Source organism: Peromyscus leucopus, chromosome 3, assembly GCF_004664715.2.
Source record: "Peromyscus leucopus breed LL Stock chromosome 3, UCI_PerLeu_2.1, whole genome shotgun sequence".
In the NCBI taxonomy this organism is placed as follows: Eukaryota; Metazoa; Chordata; class Mammalia; order Rodentia; family Cricetidae; genus Peromyscus; species Peromyscus leucopus.
In genome coordinates, this window is record NC_051065.1 from 102,510,768 (window position 1) to 102,524,742 (window position 13,975).

Sequence of the window (13,975 nt, forward strand, 5' to 3'; positions counted from 1 at the left end):
GGCTCTCAGAGGGAAATTCATAGTCTTATGTGTTTGTATAAGAAACAAAAAGTAGTTATAGGTCACCTCCATGTAGAACTTGAGAGATCAAAGAGCAAAATAGTAAAAACCTAGAAATGATATTTTTTAAAGGGCAGGAGCTAGGAAGATAGCCCAGCTGTTGAGAGCAGTTACTGCTCTTTCAGAGGCCAGAGTTCAGTTCCCGTCACCCATGTCAGGCAGTTCGCAACCACTTACAATTCCAGCACCAGGAAATCTGATACCCTCTTTTGTCCTCCATGGACACCCAAAAGCATGTACACACACACACACACACACACACACACACACACACACACACATGCACATAAATAAATAACAAAATAAGTCTTTAAAAGAAGCAAGGCAAAAATAAGAAGACAAGAATGGTGGAGAGAACAAGGTAGCTATTAGCTGAGCATAGCAGATAGGAAAAGAGAAACAGGCATGTATCCTCAGAACTGTGTTCTTGCAGCAGAGGTTCAGTGGGAAGATGAGCCAAACCTAGCGCTGTCACAGGCTGGGCTGGGATGAGGTCACTAACACAGAGGACTGAGAGAGCAATGCACACTGGGATCACCCCTCCCCCTCTCAGTTTCCCCCTTTCTCACAGGGTATGTTATGAAATATCGTAGTTTACATTTCATCTCCTGTTTTCATCTCCAGCTAAAATTTGTCACATTGCTCTGAGAACCTGGAGTGGTGAGGCTGTAGAACCCTAAGGCAGTTTCTGGCCACTGTGTTTTGTTAGGATTTGCTTGCCTTAGCGTTGGAGGGTCCCAAGCCAGGGCCTTCTGCACACTAGGCCTGGGCTTCCCTGCTAAGCCTCAGCCTCTGCTCTACTTTAGCTTCACCTTTCCGAGTGTTTTGTTTCTTGGTCTCTTCCCTTTCTACTTTGGCATATAAGCTTTTAGGTGTCCCAATATCAGATAACCAAGCTTGTTTAAGTTGTGTATTTGATATGCCCAGTCTCTGCGGAAGAGCCTGAGGGGAGTGTGCATGCCGCGAGTACACAGGCCTTCGTGAGTGACCAGTGTGTCCATTCATACCTGCTCCTGGGTGGCCCAGGCTAAGCCAGGGGATTGAGTCTTAGGTTGAGCATGCTGGATCAGTGGCCAGCTGCGAAAGAGAGTTGGTTGCATGGGATGTACAATTTATAGAGGGTTCAAAAGCTGGATCCGTGGGAAGAAACATCAAAAGAAAGCAGGAGAAGGGGAGAGAGGAGAGATGAACAGTGTGGGAAATGGGATCAGAAGTGGAGGGAGCCTGAGATCTCCTCCCCCAACGCTACGCTAACTGACTAGCATTTAAACACACAGTCGGTAGACTAGGCCATGACAGAATGGAAGGAGCCAAGCCCAACTCACACCATATTGGCAATTGACAGTCACACTGCGGTAAAAATGATCAGTGGGTAAAGGTGCTTGCCACCGAGCCTGATGCCCAGAGTTCCATCCCAAGAGCCATCACGGTAGAAGGAAAGATCCAGCTCCTCAAAGTTTGCTCTATGACACTCACTGCACTGCACACATCAATACTACAACATACAACACACAACAATACAGCACTGTGTCACACACATGCACACACACACTAGCCACACCACATACACTACCACACGCAACGCGCGCACACACACATCACACTACACACACACACCACACTATACACACCACACACACATACACACACACACACACACACACATACACACACACCCACACACATACACACACGATCACACTATACACACACCACACTATCACACACACACACATACACACACACACACACACACAAATGAGTGTAATTTTTTAATTGTAAAAATGATCTTATTTGGGACTGACACTAATCATATCATCCTATTCCTCCAAAGCAAGTGAACTCTTCCCCTTCTCCCTACAGAATAGCCAGGTCTCACAGGGTAAATGAACACCGTTCAGGGAACAGTTGTCTCACCATATTTACTATAACACCAAGGAGACTCAGAAACTGAGAGTTTATTTCTCCCCAAACCCAGTGCCACAGTGGCAGGACCCCAGCCAGCATTCCTTCGCCTACCCCGTGGCTGCTAAAGCAGATGTCCATTTACTCGGTGCCCGGAGCAGTGAGCTTAATGCTGTGTTCAGTTTCTGCCAAGATTAAAAAGTACTTGAGTGAGTGACAACCAAAATATTTCCTAGGATTCTTTTAAACACCACCCAGCACCAGGAAGCATGAAAGCAGTGTCGTTTTGCCTGTACCGCCCAAATTCATGGACTTAGGAAAGGCACCCGTAACCCTTGAAGTTCTTAAGATCATTCACAGAAGTCCAACCCCAACCTAAGCACACATCAGTGTGTCCTCAAGGTAGAAGACCCTGTGGCCCTTAAAACTTTACAGCGAGTGCGGTTTCCACGGATACTGTGTGTGGTGAGCTCCTGCATCCCCATTCCCCACTGTCCTACCTGGACCTTTGATTATAGTTCATCTTCCTTCTGCAATGCCCTCCTCCCTGTCCACCTACCCAGTCTCACTGTGCCCCCGAGGCCAGCCAAGGGCTGTCTGGATGAGCCACAGACTGTGCCCTGGCCTCGGCTAGGGTCTGTGGCAGGGACGCGGCTTCAGGAGATGCTGTACCTGATGTTAACCTGCTGAGTTCTCATTTTCTCCTAGCGAACCAATAGTTAAGTGACCATCTTGAGTCTTTCCTTTTGATGAGTCCTTCCATTTGAAACACTGTACTATGTATGCTTCAAAGTAGAAGAGTGACTAAATCGGATGTGTGCTCTGGGAGCTTAAAGCCAGTGGGTGAGGGAAGACTGGAGAGAATCCCTGTGAACACAGGAAGTGTTCACATAGAGTTAAGGTAAGCACAGACACCCACAGCTCTGTCTTCCCTGCCCACGAATGGTTTGTGGTTGCAACTATATCTACCGCTGTGTCTTTAGAGTACCTGGAGAAAGCCAAGCACACAGTAGGTGCTTCATACATGTTGGGTATAAAAGATTCATGTCTCAGCTGGCACCGGAAATCAGTTGCCCAAGCAATGAAGGTTAGAAAGGGTATTTCAGGAAGAAACTGGGAGAAAAGCAAAGTGGACACAGTACCACGTGCCACGTGCCACTGAGCACTGTCAAAGCACCAAGTAAGGAGGGAGCTGGGGGACAGCAGGGACAAAGGGCTGGTGACAAGTAGTCAGAACCATGCACCCAGAACGTCCAGGGCTGGGTCCTAAGGATTTGATGGATTCCCTGAAACTTTAATAAGAAACTTGTGAGCTTGTATGTACATGTGGCTGTTCTTTTCTGAAGAAAGGGGTGTACCATTTTCTCTAAATTCTCCAACGTTAGGAACATTTGTAAGCATTGACAAGAGCCTGAAGAGGACAGGTTAGGTGTCAGGGTGCTGAGTAAAGAGCAGAATGCGAAAGCCTGGGGTGGATGCTGTGCCTGTAAGGAAGGGCACTTGGAGATTCTAAACCTCACCTGGCGGTGGAAGGGGCAGAGGCGGACTGGACTAGGGTGTGGGACAGAGAGACAGGATACACTGCCAGAGGCTATGATCATGGGAAGAGAAAAGGGTAGAAAAAGAAGATTCACTCAACGTCAGGTTCCCAGCTGGCTTTGCAGGAGGAGAGCAAGCAAGTTTAAGGGGAAATGCAAGCTCAGCCTGGACCACTGTGACTAAGATGTCAGTGGGAAGAACAGGGGGCCAGTCCGGGCTCAAGACAAAGACTTGTGTGTCTCTATGCAGGTGAGAGTTTGAACCAGGAAATCAAATGAGCCACTTCTGGAGAGGGCGAGAAAGAAAGCAACAGACCAAGGCTGTTGCTATACACTATAACCAGACTCATGTCAACCTAACGCCACCGAATGAAGACGTGAGAATGGTTAAGCTAATAGTTAAGGAAATTAAAGAGTTGGTTTTTTTGTTTTTGTTTTTGTTTTTTTTTTAATGGTGGGGAGGGTGGGAAGGATGGCTCCTTGGGGTATTCTGGCTTTTCCAAAGCAACATGCCAGCAGAAGCCTGTGAAGAAGCTGGGAAGGAATGGTCAGAGATGGGAGAAGGGCGGGGCGGGGACACCGGTGCAGGGGAATAGAGTTTCAGTGAAGTGAGGAGACAGGTATGGCAGATCAGCCAGAAATAACATGAGAAGACACAAGCTCTAGGAGAGAGGATTTTGCTCTCCAGCCTTGCCCATCCAGAACTTCTCAGCAGCAATAAAATGACTTAAATTCCATCTTTCAAAATCAAACTTGCCCATGCTTCACTGGTTCTGTCTGGGCAGGAAACAGGCTCTGAGCAGCCAGCTAGAAAGGATCTACACTCCTCAGAGCCCTGGAATGTGACTGCCAGAGCAAGGCCCTAGCCAGAGGGAGAGGAGATCAGGATACAGCCCTCCTGCACCCCTCTACCCTGCGGCCCTCAGCTTGAAGCAGGGATAAGCTGACATGCCCATAGTCCCTGACTGAGCATGCTCCTCTCACCAGCTGTGACATCACAGGTGGGTGGCCAGAGCTGCCCTTGGCTGGGGGGGAGGGGAGGAGAGGGGAGGTCTCTTTCCCTGCCAGTGTGTTTCAGAGACCACCAGCTTAGTAGCAGAGAAAGAGGGGCTATGGGAAGGAAGAGAAGAAGGGAACACTGGGGCCCCATGTCATCAGCCTGTCCCCAGGTGCCCTGTGGAGAGCCCGGAGATCAGCTGGATATCCTTTAATCAGTCAAACACTCAGGGGCATCAGCAGAGACTGATGAGAATCTTATCGATTGTTAAATGTTAAGTGTCTGCCAGACAGCCCAGCCCTCTGAAAACACAAGTGACTTCAGTGACTGAGAGACTTAGCAGAGACCGTGGAGCGGCTGCAAACCTCTGCCCACGAACACGGGTTCCTGTTACCTCAGCTCTCCTAGAGCACATGCTTCTCCAGACACCATTGCTGCAATCCCCAGGACTGATGCTAGGGTTAAAGATATTAGGGCCGGGGGCTGGAGAGATGGCTCAGGGGTTAAAAGCAATGGCTGCTCTTCCAGAGGACCCAGGCAAGCCCGGTTCAATTCCCAACACCCACATGGCAGCTCACAACTGCCTATAACTCCAAGACCCTCACACAGACATACATGCAGGCAAAACACCAATTCACATAAAATAAATAAATAAAAAATTAAAACTCAGTTAAAAAAAACTATTTAAAGAAAGATGTTAGGGGCTACACAGTTGAGACAATAAAGCATGCCTTCCCCCTGCCTCAATTGTGAGTGAACTGACATAGGAGAATCTCAACGTTGTCCTTAGGACTGTGGGACAAAACCAAGCTGAATGTGGCCAAAAATGGGCTGGAACTGTGTTGAGCGGGTTTATCCACCTATGCTGGACATGGGCCTGGCCAGAGAAGACATTAATCAGGGGGTGAGTTATCTGAAACTGCTTAGTTAGAATTGGGAGCCCCTTGCTTTCTAAGGCCTGGGAAGACTTTCCTTCCCTTGTTCTAGAGAGCCCCTCCTCAATTGTGGAGGCGTGGGGCCTCGCCAAACTTGCTGGAGTAGGACAGTGAGGGCAATCCGCCCTGGGGCAGCACACACCCAAGAGACAAGGCAAGCCAGGTCCAGCTGTGCCCTGTGCTCTTGCCCAATGTGCTGAGTGAGTGAGAGGAAGCGACGGACCTGGAGTCGCTCACACTTTCTGCCCCAACACAGGAGGAACCCTCAGGAGTAGGGAAGGAACAGGTCCCGCCTTAGCTGGCGTAGTCCCCAGGCCCTGCAAGAAGATGCTTTCTGGGCTGCACCCCAGACCAGGCAGATTCCTGGCACAAGCCCAGCTTCCTTTACATTGAACAAACCCAGCCTCCTGCTAATTCCTCCTCCCTTCACTATGGCAACCCCCAAAACAAAACAGTAAAGGGCCTTGGTGTTGGGTTTTGTATAACCAGAGGCCTCTGTCTCCTACAGCAAACAAGTCCGGGCATGATCCCACACCCCTCCCCATGCCATGCTGTGTATAAGAAATCTGAAAAAAACCTAGCTCCATCCACCAAGACAAGGTTTCAGGGTTGCTTTGTGTGTGTGTGGTGCGTGTGTGTGTGCGTGTGTGTGTGTGTGTGTGTGTGTGTGTGTGTGTGTGTTTGCAAATCTTTACCTTTGAGTACAAAGCCCCCCTTGTCTTAAAGTGAGAAGATGCCCTTATTTTGTTTGTGAGCCTGGAGAAGCCAGGTGAACCTGACGTTCAGAGAATGCCACCTCAGTCACTGAGCTCCTCGGAGAAGGGAGCAGGGTCGAGAACCTCTCCCCTTCCGATTTAATGCCACCTATCTGCATGTTCAGTGGCAGCTCTGTGTGAGTGTGAGGTGGGGACAGGCTTGAAGTTGCTCATTGAAAAGCCTCAGCACTCCCCAGCTGGAAGGTACCCCCCCACGGGCTGGTGCCTTCACACCTGCTGCGCTTTGGCACTGGCGTCCTGAGCACACTGTGCCAGAAACCTGGGCAAACAGCTTTGTGTCTTGCCACAATGTCAGCGTTTGTGGAATAACAATAATTCACACTCTTTAGCTGATTCACAATTTGTCTCCTCATCCGCCTACCCCGGTAGACTGGCTGAGATAAACGCGGGTTCTTTTATGCCAATTTTAATGATTAATATTAACTCTCATATCACACAGCACACAATCCATTTATCTACATGTATATATGTGGTTTACAGAAAAAAATACAAGCTAAAGAGCCTGCGCAGAGTTTAGGAGGTGTCAGGAGTGGGCCAAGAGAGTCTGTTGAAGTTAGTGCCAGTTATGGGTTAGTGCCAGCCAGGAAGGGGTTGCTGCTGGCATCAGGGTGTGGGCGCAACAGTGTTGCCGTTGTGAGTGGAAGACTGAGTAAGCGTCCAGAGCTGGAAATAGTGGGTTTAGGTCCAGGACCAGATGGGTGAACAGGTGGGTGGACAGGCAGTCACGTAGACATGTCAACAACAGGGAACCCAAACAAGCTGACGCTCCAGGGACAGTCAGGGGGTTCTTCACTTGCCGGCCTGTGATGCACTCAACAGGTATTAGATAATAGGTTGGTGTGGAGCCGTACCTTCCAAGTATTATGTCACTTTATGGGGTCCAGATGAAGGAGTTACACCCTTTCCTGGGTCTGATGTACCATTGAAGTATCATGTGTTCATCACTTTATGGGTCCAAATGAAGGAGTTACACCCTTTCCTGGGTCTGATGTATCTAACAACTTCCTGGGCCTGGTTTCTGTGGTATGATTTAATATGTCCATGTGCCCCTGCAGTTGCATTTCACTCCCAGTGAACCTGCAGGGTGGCTCCATCCCAGGAAGAGGTCCTGCACCAGTTTGTGCTGGGTGGGGTGGTGGTGTCTGGCTGATGGGGCAGCTCCTGGTCCACCCAGGGGGTGCATTCCCCCTTCTTCCTCAAGATGGTGTCAGAAGATACTTGTAAAATGGAGTCTTCTAGACTAGTGCTCAGCCTTTTGACAAGTACAGTTCCATGCAATATATGATAACTTACAGTAAGGCATAACCTGCCTTAACAGACAGTCAGGATGGGACCTGGCAGACACAGTTACCAAATGGCCCCGCTGGACCCCAGGCTTCATCCTCGTAGGCCTGGTGGACAGGCAGGGAAGAGGCCCAGAACACGCTGGTCCGGAGTCAGGTTGTGTGTCATGGCAGCCCCTGAGCCTTCTGGACGCTCACCTATGAAGAGGTGCAGAGCAGGTGTCATTTAGAACAGAATGGGCCAAGACTGAGCCGGGAACACTGAGGGCTATTGAAGGTCAGCTCTAAAGGAAGCAGGGCAGTCTGCCTCATAGCAAGGCACAGAGCACAAGACAGACTATCTTCTATAGTGCCAGGCCCCAGGCTGGTGTGTATTCTGGAACACTCTAGATAATGCCTGGCCACAGACAGAGCCTGCCCCTTGGCACATGGAGAAGAGTGGAGATGCGAGGATCTTCCTCTAGGAACTTGCTGAAGACGGAGAAGGGATGGCAGAGTTAGAGCAACCAAGCTAGTTCTGAGCCTGAAGCACCGAGCCCCGCGCCGAGAATCTAGGAAGCACAAGGCACTAGCTACCCACGGCCACTAAGGCAGAGCACTGAGCACTTTTATTAGAAGGCAGGTTCCTTGGGAGTGACCTGTCCAAAGGCACCGAGAAAGAACCTGACAGCTTGGGAGTCATAGCCTGCCCTTTAGTCTCTCACCCCTAACCTTCTCCCCATGCTCTGTAACTCTACCGTATAAACAATGTTGATTTCCCAGAAAACAAACTTGACCATGAAGTCACAGAAGCCCCAAGTTAAAGCTACCCAGAGTTCCCCTTGGGTGCGGCTAGAAGCCACAGTCCTCCATTTGCCCTGAGTGGCCTCTCACAGGCAGGCCAGCTGCCTTCCCCCTGACTCCACTCACACTCAGTTTCCACTGTGTGGATCCCCACTCACACCTTCCTGAGCCAAACTCCGTGTTTGCCACTGAGCAGGAGTGCCAGTCTCCCCTTGCATGGTGGCTACCCACCCAAGAGTCACCTCCTGTGTGAAGTGCTGGTTCCCAGGCACTCTTCCCCGGCACAGGGCAGCTTGCTAAGGGCAAGAGCCTGCTGCTTCCAGCTGGGAGCCAGGCTGCCCACACTTGAATTCTGACTGCTCTAGTGCTCATGAGGCTGAGGTGCGAAGAATGGATACTTAGGTCAGTCTGAGCTACAGAGAGACTCGGAGACTCTGTGTAAAAACAAAATAAAACAAGCAAAGCCCTGGCCTTTCTGTAAGCCTTCAAAGTTTCTCTGGATCTCCTTGCCTCAGAATGTTTAACTATAAGGTGGGAGAAATAAAAAATAAAGTTTAGAGTTCATCACATTATTGATAAGAATGAAATGTGGTAGCCTCGTACAAGGAAAGAATAAAGATAATCCCTGCACATAAGTGCTCAATATATATTAGCTATGCTAGTAATTATTTTATCACCGTTATCATCCTCATCCTCCCATCAGAATGTAAAAAGAGAAAAAGTGTTTCGTTCGGTGCCCGGTGTGCAGGCACTGAGTAGCCGTGTCCTCCTGACTGTGGTTTAGATCTCTCCACACACTGTGAGCACTTTGGGCCTGACTAGTTGGTTGGTCCGTGACCCTCAGCTCCGCCTACTAAGAGTTAAGTAGAGACACAATACACACTTGCTGTGCATGTTAGTTCCTGATGAACTATTAGCTCCACGTCTGTTTCTAGAAAACAAAGTGAGGACTTTCTTATTTGAGAGTGGCATTTATGAATGGGACATCGATGACTTCAGGAAGCACTTGAGACCCAGGCACAAGAAAATGTTTTAACGCTCCACCCTGCGCCTTGGCACGTGGAGAGGGCACCTTGCTGGACCCCCTCTTCTTCCTCCACTACAGCCAGGTATTACAGAACCAGCCATCAATGTCCACTCCGATGTCTTAGAAGATTCTCCCCCTCCATAAGCCAGTCCTTCACCCTTGCTGCCCACAGAAACTGCCCCCATCTTCCATGGGCATACAGAAGCATGCTTCAGAATCTCAGGCTCTGCTTCAGTTGATCTGAGGCAGAAACAATAATGAAGGAGGCTGCAGTGTATAATGGGAATAGCTGTAGCCTGCAGTCTTTATGGAAGGCTGTTGTGTATAATGGGAATAGCTTTAGCCTGCAGTCTTTATGGAAGGCTGTTGTGTATAATGGGAATAGCTGTAGCCTGCAGTCTTTATGGAAGGCTGCAGTTTTGCAAGCCTCTTGGTGACCAAAGCACTTATTATTCCAAGTGCAGACAGGTTTACGATCTGAAATATTCACTGTGTTGGTTGCTATGGGGAAACAGAGGAAGGTTCCAGCTCTGAGTTAAAAGGGATCGCTTATATGGGATAGCCTGGCTCTCTCCTCTCCACTCCCATCCCACGTCCTTCTGTTGTCTGGTGACACAGAGGCCTTCTTACTCTCTCTGTTGCCTATAATACAGAGACAGACAGGCCACGAGAACTCGCCCTTCACTAACATGTGACTTCTCGCAGATACCACTAAATGTATGCTCTGTTCCAGACCTCTGTATGCAGGTCCAGTGGGCCCTCCTGCCATGGCCTTGTCTGCTGTTGGACCCTCGCTTTCCCCACCCCACACTCTGGCTGCCCAGCCTTGCACCTGAGCCTGAGGCCTGGCTCCCTTGAGGGCAATCCCACATTCCCAAACCTTGGCTTCTTGGCTGAAGCCAAGGGTGTTTAGTTCCCTGGCTTTCTGGTCAAAGACATTCCAGAGAGTTCCAGGGACTGAGAGTTGCCTTTAAACCTCTTCCAGAGCCCTACTGAGCTCTCGAAGTGGGAGTGACTCATATCCTGGCTCTGCCATTAGTTTGTGGGGTCGCCCTGGACAGGCCACCCAGCCTCCCTCCTGCGTAACTGTGGGGGTGGGGTGGGGGGGACAGCCTTGAGAGCCTGGTAGAGCTGTGAACAGTCTCCCTAAAGATCATGGTGGTGATACAGTTGGGTTGCAAGCCTCCATCCTCCTGAGCCTATCTGTGGGTCCTACAGATCACTGACTGAATAACCTTCCATGTGCTCACACTCTCGGGTCCCAGAGGAGACACCCACATGGATATTCTAAAGAAGCCTCTTGGGATATTTCTCGTTATGAAAAAATTTTAAAGGAAAGAGAAAATACAGGTTTTAAAAAGAAGCAAATTGCCCTACCAGTGAAGACACTTTATCATTTCAGTACATACCAATAAACTGCCCAGTGAAAATGCCCAGTGTGGAGCAGACACCTATAACCTTAGCACTCTAGCATTTGGGAGATGGAGATGAAAGGAGCAGGAGTTCAAGACCAGCCTCAGCCCAATACTGAGTTCAAGGCCAGGCTGAGCCACATGAGACCCTGTCTCAAAACAAACAAAAAGCTACTGGTGAAATTGTTAGTAAATAGCAGAGACAATCTTTCTGCTGCTCACTCTTGACTCAGTGTACAGAAATCTCTCTGCACCAGCAATTATTTCTCTTGTTTAAATGTTACTTGATAGCACATTCCAGCATTAGTAGCCTATAGCTTGATAATTGTACGTTAAGACTTTGTGCAGCTGTCCTTCCCCCCCCCCAGACAAGGTTTCTCTGTGTAGTTTTGGTGCTGTTCTGGAGCTTCGCTCTGTAGACCAGGCTGGCCTTGAACTCACAGAGATCTGCCTGGCTCTGCCTCCCGAGTGCTGGGATTAAAGGTGTGCACCACCATCGCCTGGCTGTCCTTTTTAATTGTATTATTATCTATGCAAATATCCCAGATGGTTTTCTTAGACCATGTGCTGGGGCTGTCGCTCAGGCGGCTTCTGATGTGCACAGCGGTGTCCCACGTCCCCAGGAAGCTGTAGCACTGTGTAGCAGGTAGGGAAGGACTTAGACTCATATCCCAGGTGCTTTCTGAATCAGCTGACCGGAACATGACAGCTGAGGACAAGTGGGACTTAGGTTTGCTACACCCAGGCCATGCGGCCATGCTCATCTGCAGGCCTGGTCTGGGAACCTGCAGAAGGGGTTAAACCTGACCTCCGCTGCCTGGCCCCCTCACCACACACAGCCCCACACACTGACCGCCTGTCTCTCAGCCACCCTCACCTGCAGGTTCACAGAGTGGCCCTGTCCCCTTTCCTATGTGGCCTCTCATCAGTGGTCCTAGACTTTCGCCCCACAGCCTAGGAGGCTGTGGCACACACTTCTGTGTAGGATGTGGGGCTGAATCCTAAATAGGTTTTCTCTGAATCATCCCAGGTGGTGGCCCGAACCCCAGGCCTTGGGGGCTGAAATCTCTCCCCCAAGGCGGAGCCAGGGCTCAGAGACAAGGGACAGTCTTTAGCCGCCTTTACACCGGTAAGATGGATCATTCAGAATGATCCCGAAATAAAGATCCCTGAAACATTAAATCCATTTCTCTTGAAAAGCAGCCAAAGAGACTATGTTATGGGGCCTTGACCCTGAATGATGGGCAGAGTCTGACTCCAGTGTGTATTGCACTGTGATCTCATCTAGGCCTCAAATCTACCGTTGTTGGGGGGATGCCCTCAAGCGTTCCACCTGTCACTGACCACCCTCTCTTCACCCACAGTCAGACGGCTCCATCCTGGCAATCGCCCTGCTGATCCTGTTCCTGCTGCTGGCCCTGGCCCTGCTCTGGTGGTTCTGGCCCCTCTGCTGCACAGTGGTAAGTGGGCCAGCCTCAGGCCACAACAGGCAAGGGTCACATGAAGACCCCAGGTACATCAGTGTGGGGGCGAGGTGGGGACCAGGAACTGTGACAGTAGATCAATCTTGCATTATTATTATTATTATTATTATTATTATTATTATTACAAATTATACAAAATCAGCATACACCAGGCGTGGTCACTTGGACCTAAGAGCATGAGAAGTCAGCATGGGCTAGGGCAAGACCACCAAACGGCAAAGCCTTTGGGTACAACCATGTAGAAGGCAGAGATTAAAGCACGTGTATTTGGTATTTGAAAATCACACAGACAGCGCTGGATGTCGTCCTTATCCAACAGCACTTTGCTGGAGTTGGGATCTATTGATACATCGTACGATGCTAGGCTTATATCGGTGGGAAATGCTTCCCAAAATAAACTTTTTCATGACAGGAAGCAGCATCACCCAAGGCAGGATTGTTTTGCAATCTTCAAAATAATTTTAAATGAATTTATCTGGTTTAAGTCCCTGTTGCCCGGGAAGGCAGCCAGCGTGTCTTCATGCGGTCTCGCTTTGTAAGTCTGAGGATTCCTGTGTGAGGAAAGATCCTGGAGACAGACAGCATCTCCTGTTTGCGATGCTGTTGGCTGCCTCGCCCCTTGTTGCTGAACGTTGACCTGAACGTTCAAGAGCCCTCCAAACTCTGTGTCGACCCCTCACTTCAGGGATCCTGGCTGGGGCTGGATGAGGTCATATGTTTCCGGAATGGGAGTGTGGTGTGCAGGAAAGAGGGCCTCCCCACAGAAACCCATTCAGAGCGTTCTGGAAAGTTCCTCCACCCTGAGAGTCTGCACCCCAGAGTCCTCTAACTAACAGAAGCTGTCTTTGTGCGCCATGGTCCCCAAACCTCCCTCCATCTTTCTCCCTGGCCCTCCTCCCAAGTGTGGGAAATGTCACTTGACCCAGTTCCTGAGCTGCTGCGTGTCCATGTTAAGGAAACAGCTAGAGCCACGGAGGCCTTACACAGTGTGGGCACATGAGGCCTCTCTCTCCCCACAGCAGCCCTCTCTCTAGGAGTCAGAGTCACAGTGCCCAGCAGCCTGCAAGGTCTCCACCCCCGATAGGCCAATCTTAACCTTTTAATCACTGCACACCCAAGGGAGGGATACAAGGTGGGACCAACATCAGACCCTTAAATTCTCTTTCTGAAAACATAAATAATGCGCCCATCTATACCTGACCTCCATCCCTGCTGGCAAGTGTCCGGTGAATTTTCTGTCCCAGCCCCTGCCCACAGCTCCCGCGTGTACCTTGCTGAGTCAGTGCTGTGTTCCCGGGTTTCTGTTCACTCCTCCACTGTCTCTGCTCACTCTTGCCTGTATCCTGTGTCATTTTCTCCAGGTTACCTCCAACCCTCCTCTCCACATCTTATCCACTATGTTGTCACTACTAAATTCAGTGACTGACTACTTCATGTGATCACCCATTCCTGGTGTAGCCGCGAAAGACCAGGCCAGGCCCCATTCCAGGGAACCACTGGGCATCACACTTGGAGGCCTCTCGCTCAGAATGTCCAAACTAAACTCATCCAACACATTATCTTTGAACCTGCTTGTCCCCAGGGACTGTGCCCATGACCTCCAACTGCCCAAACTGAAGCCTGCACGGGCCCCTCATGTCCCCTGTCGGCTCACACGTCTGAACATTTGGTCTCCAGCTGGTGGCCCTGGTTTTGAAAAGTCGTGGAATCTTTAGGAGGTGGAGCCCTGCTGGAGGAAGTGGGTACTGGGAATGCGCTTTGAAGTTGGCTCATCT

The 13,975-nt window shown here is 50.0% G+C and overlaps 1 protein-coding gene across 1 annotated transcript in view; it reads left to right on the top strand.

The window, feature by feature from the left end:
- The window catches only part of Antxr1 (ANTXR cell adhesion molecule 1), a 200,140-nt gene that overhangs the window by 102,475 nt on the left and 83,690 nt on the right, over positions 1-13,975 (top strand). The window contains 1 exon segment of the mRNA XM_028853686.2: positions 12,081-12,176. Within this exon segment, the coding sequence (XP_028709519.1) occupies positions 12,081-12,176 (96 nt within the window).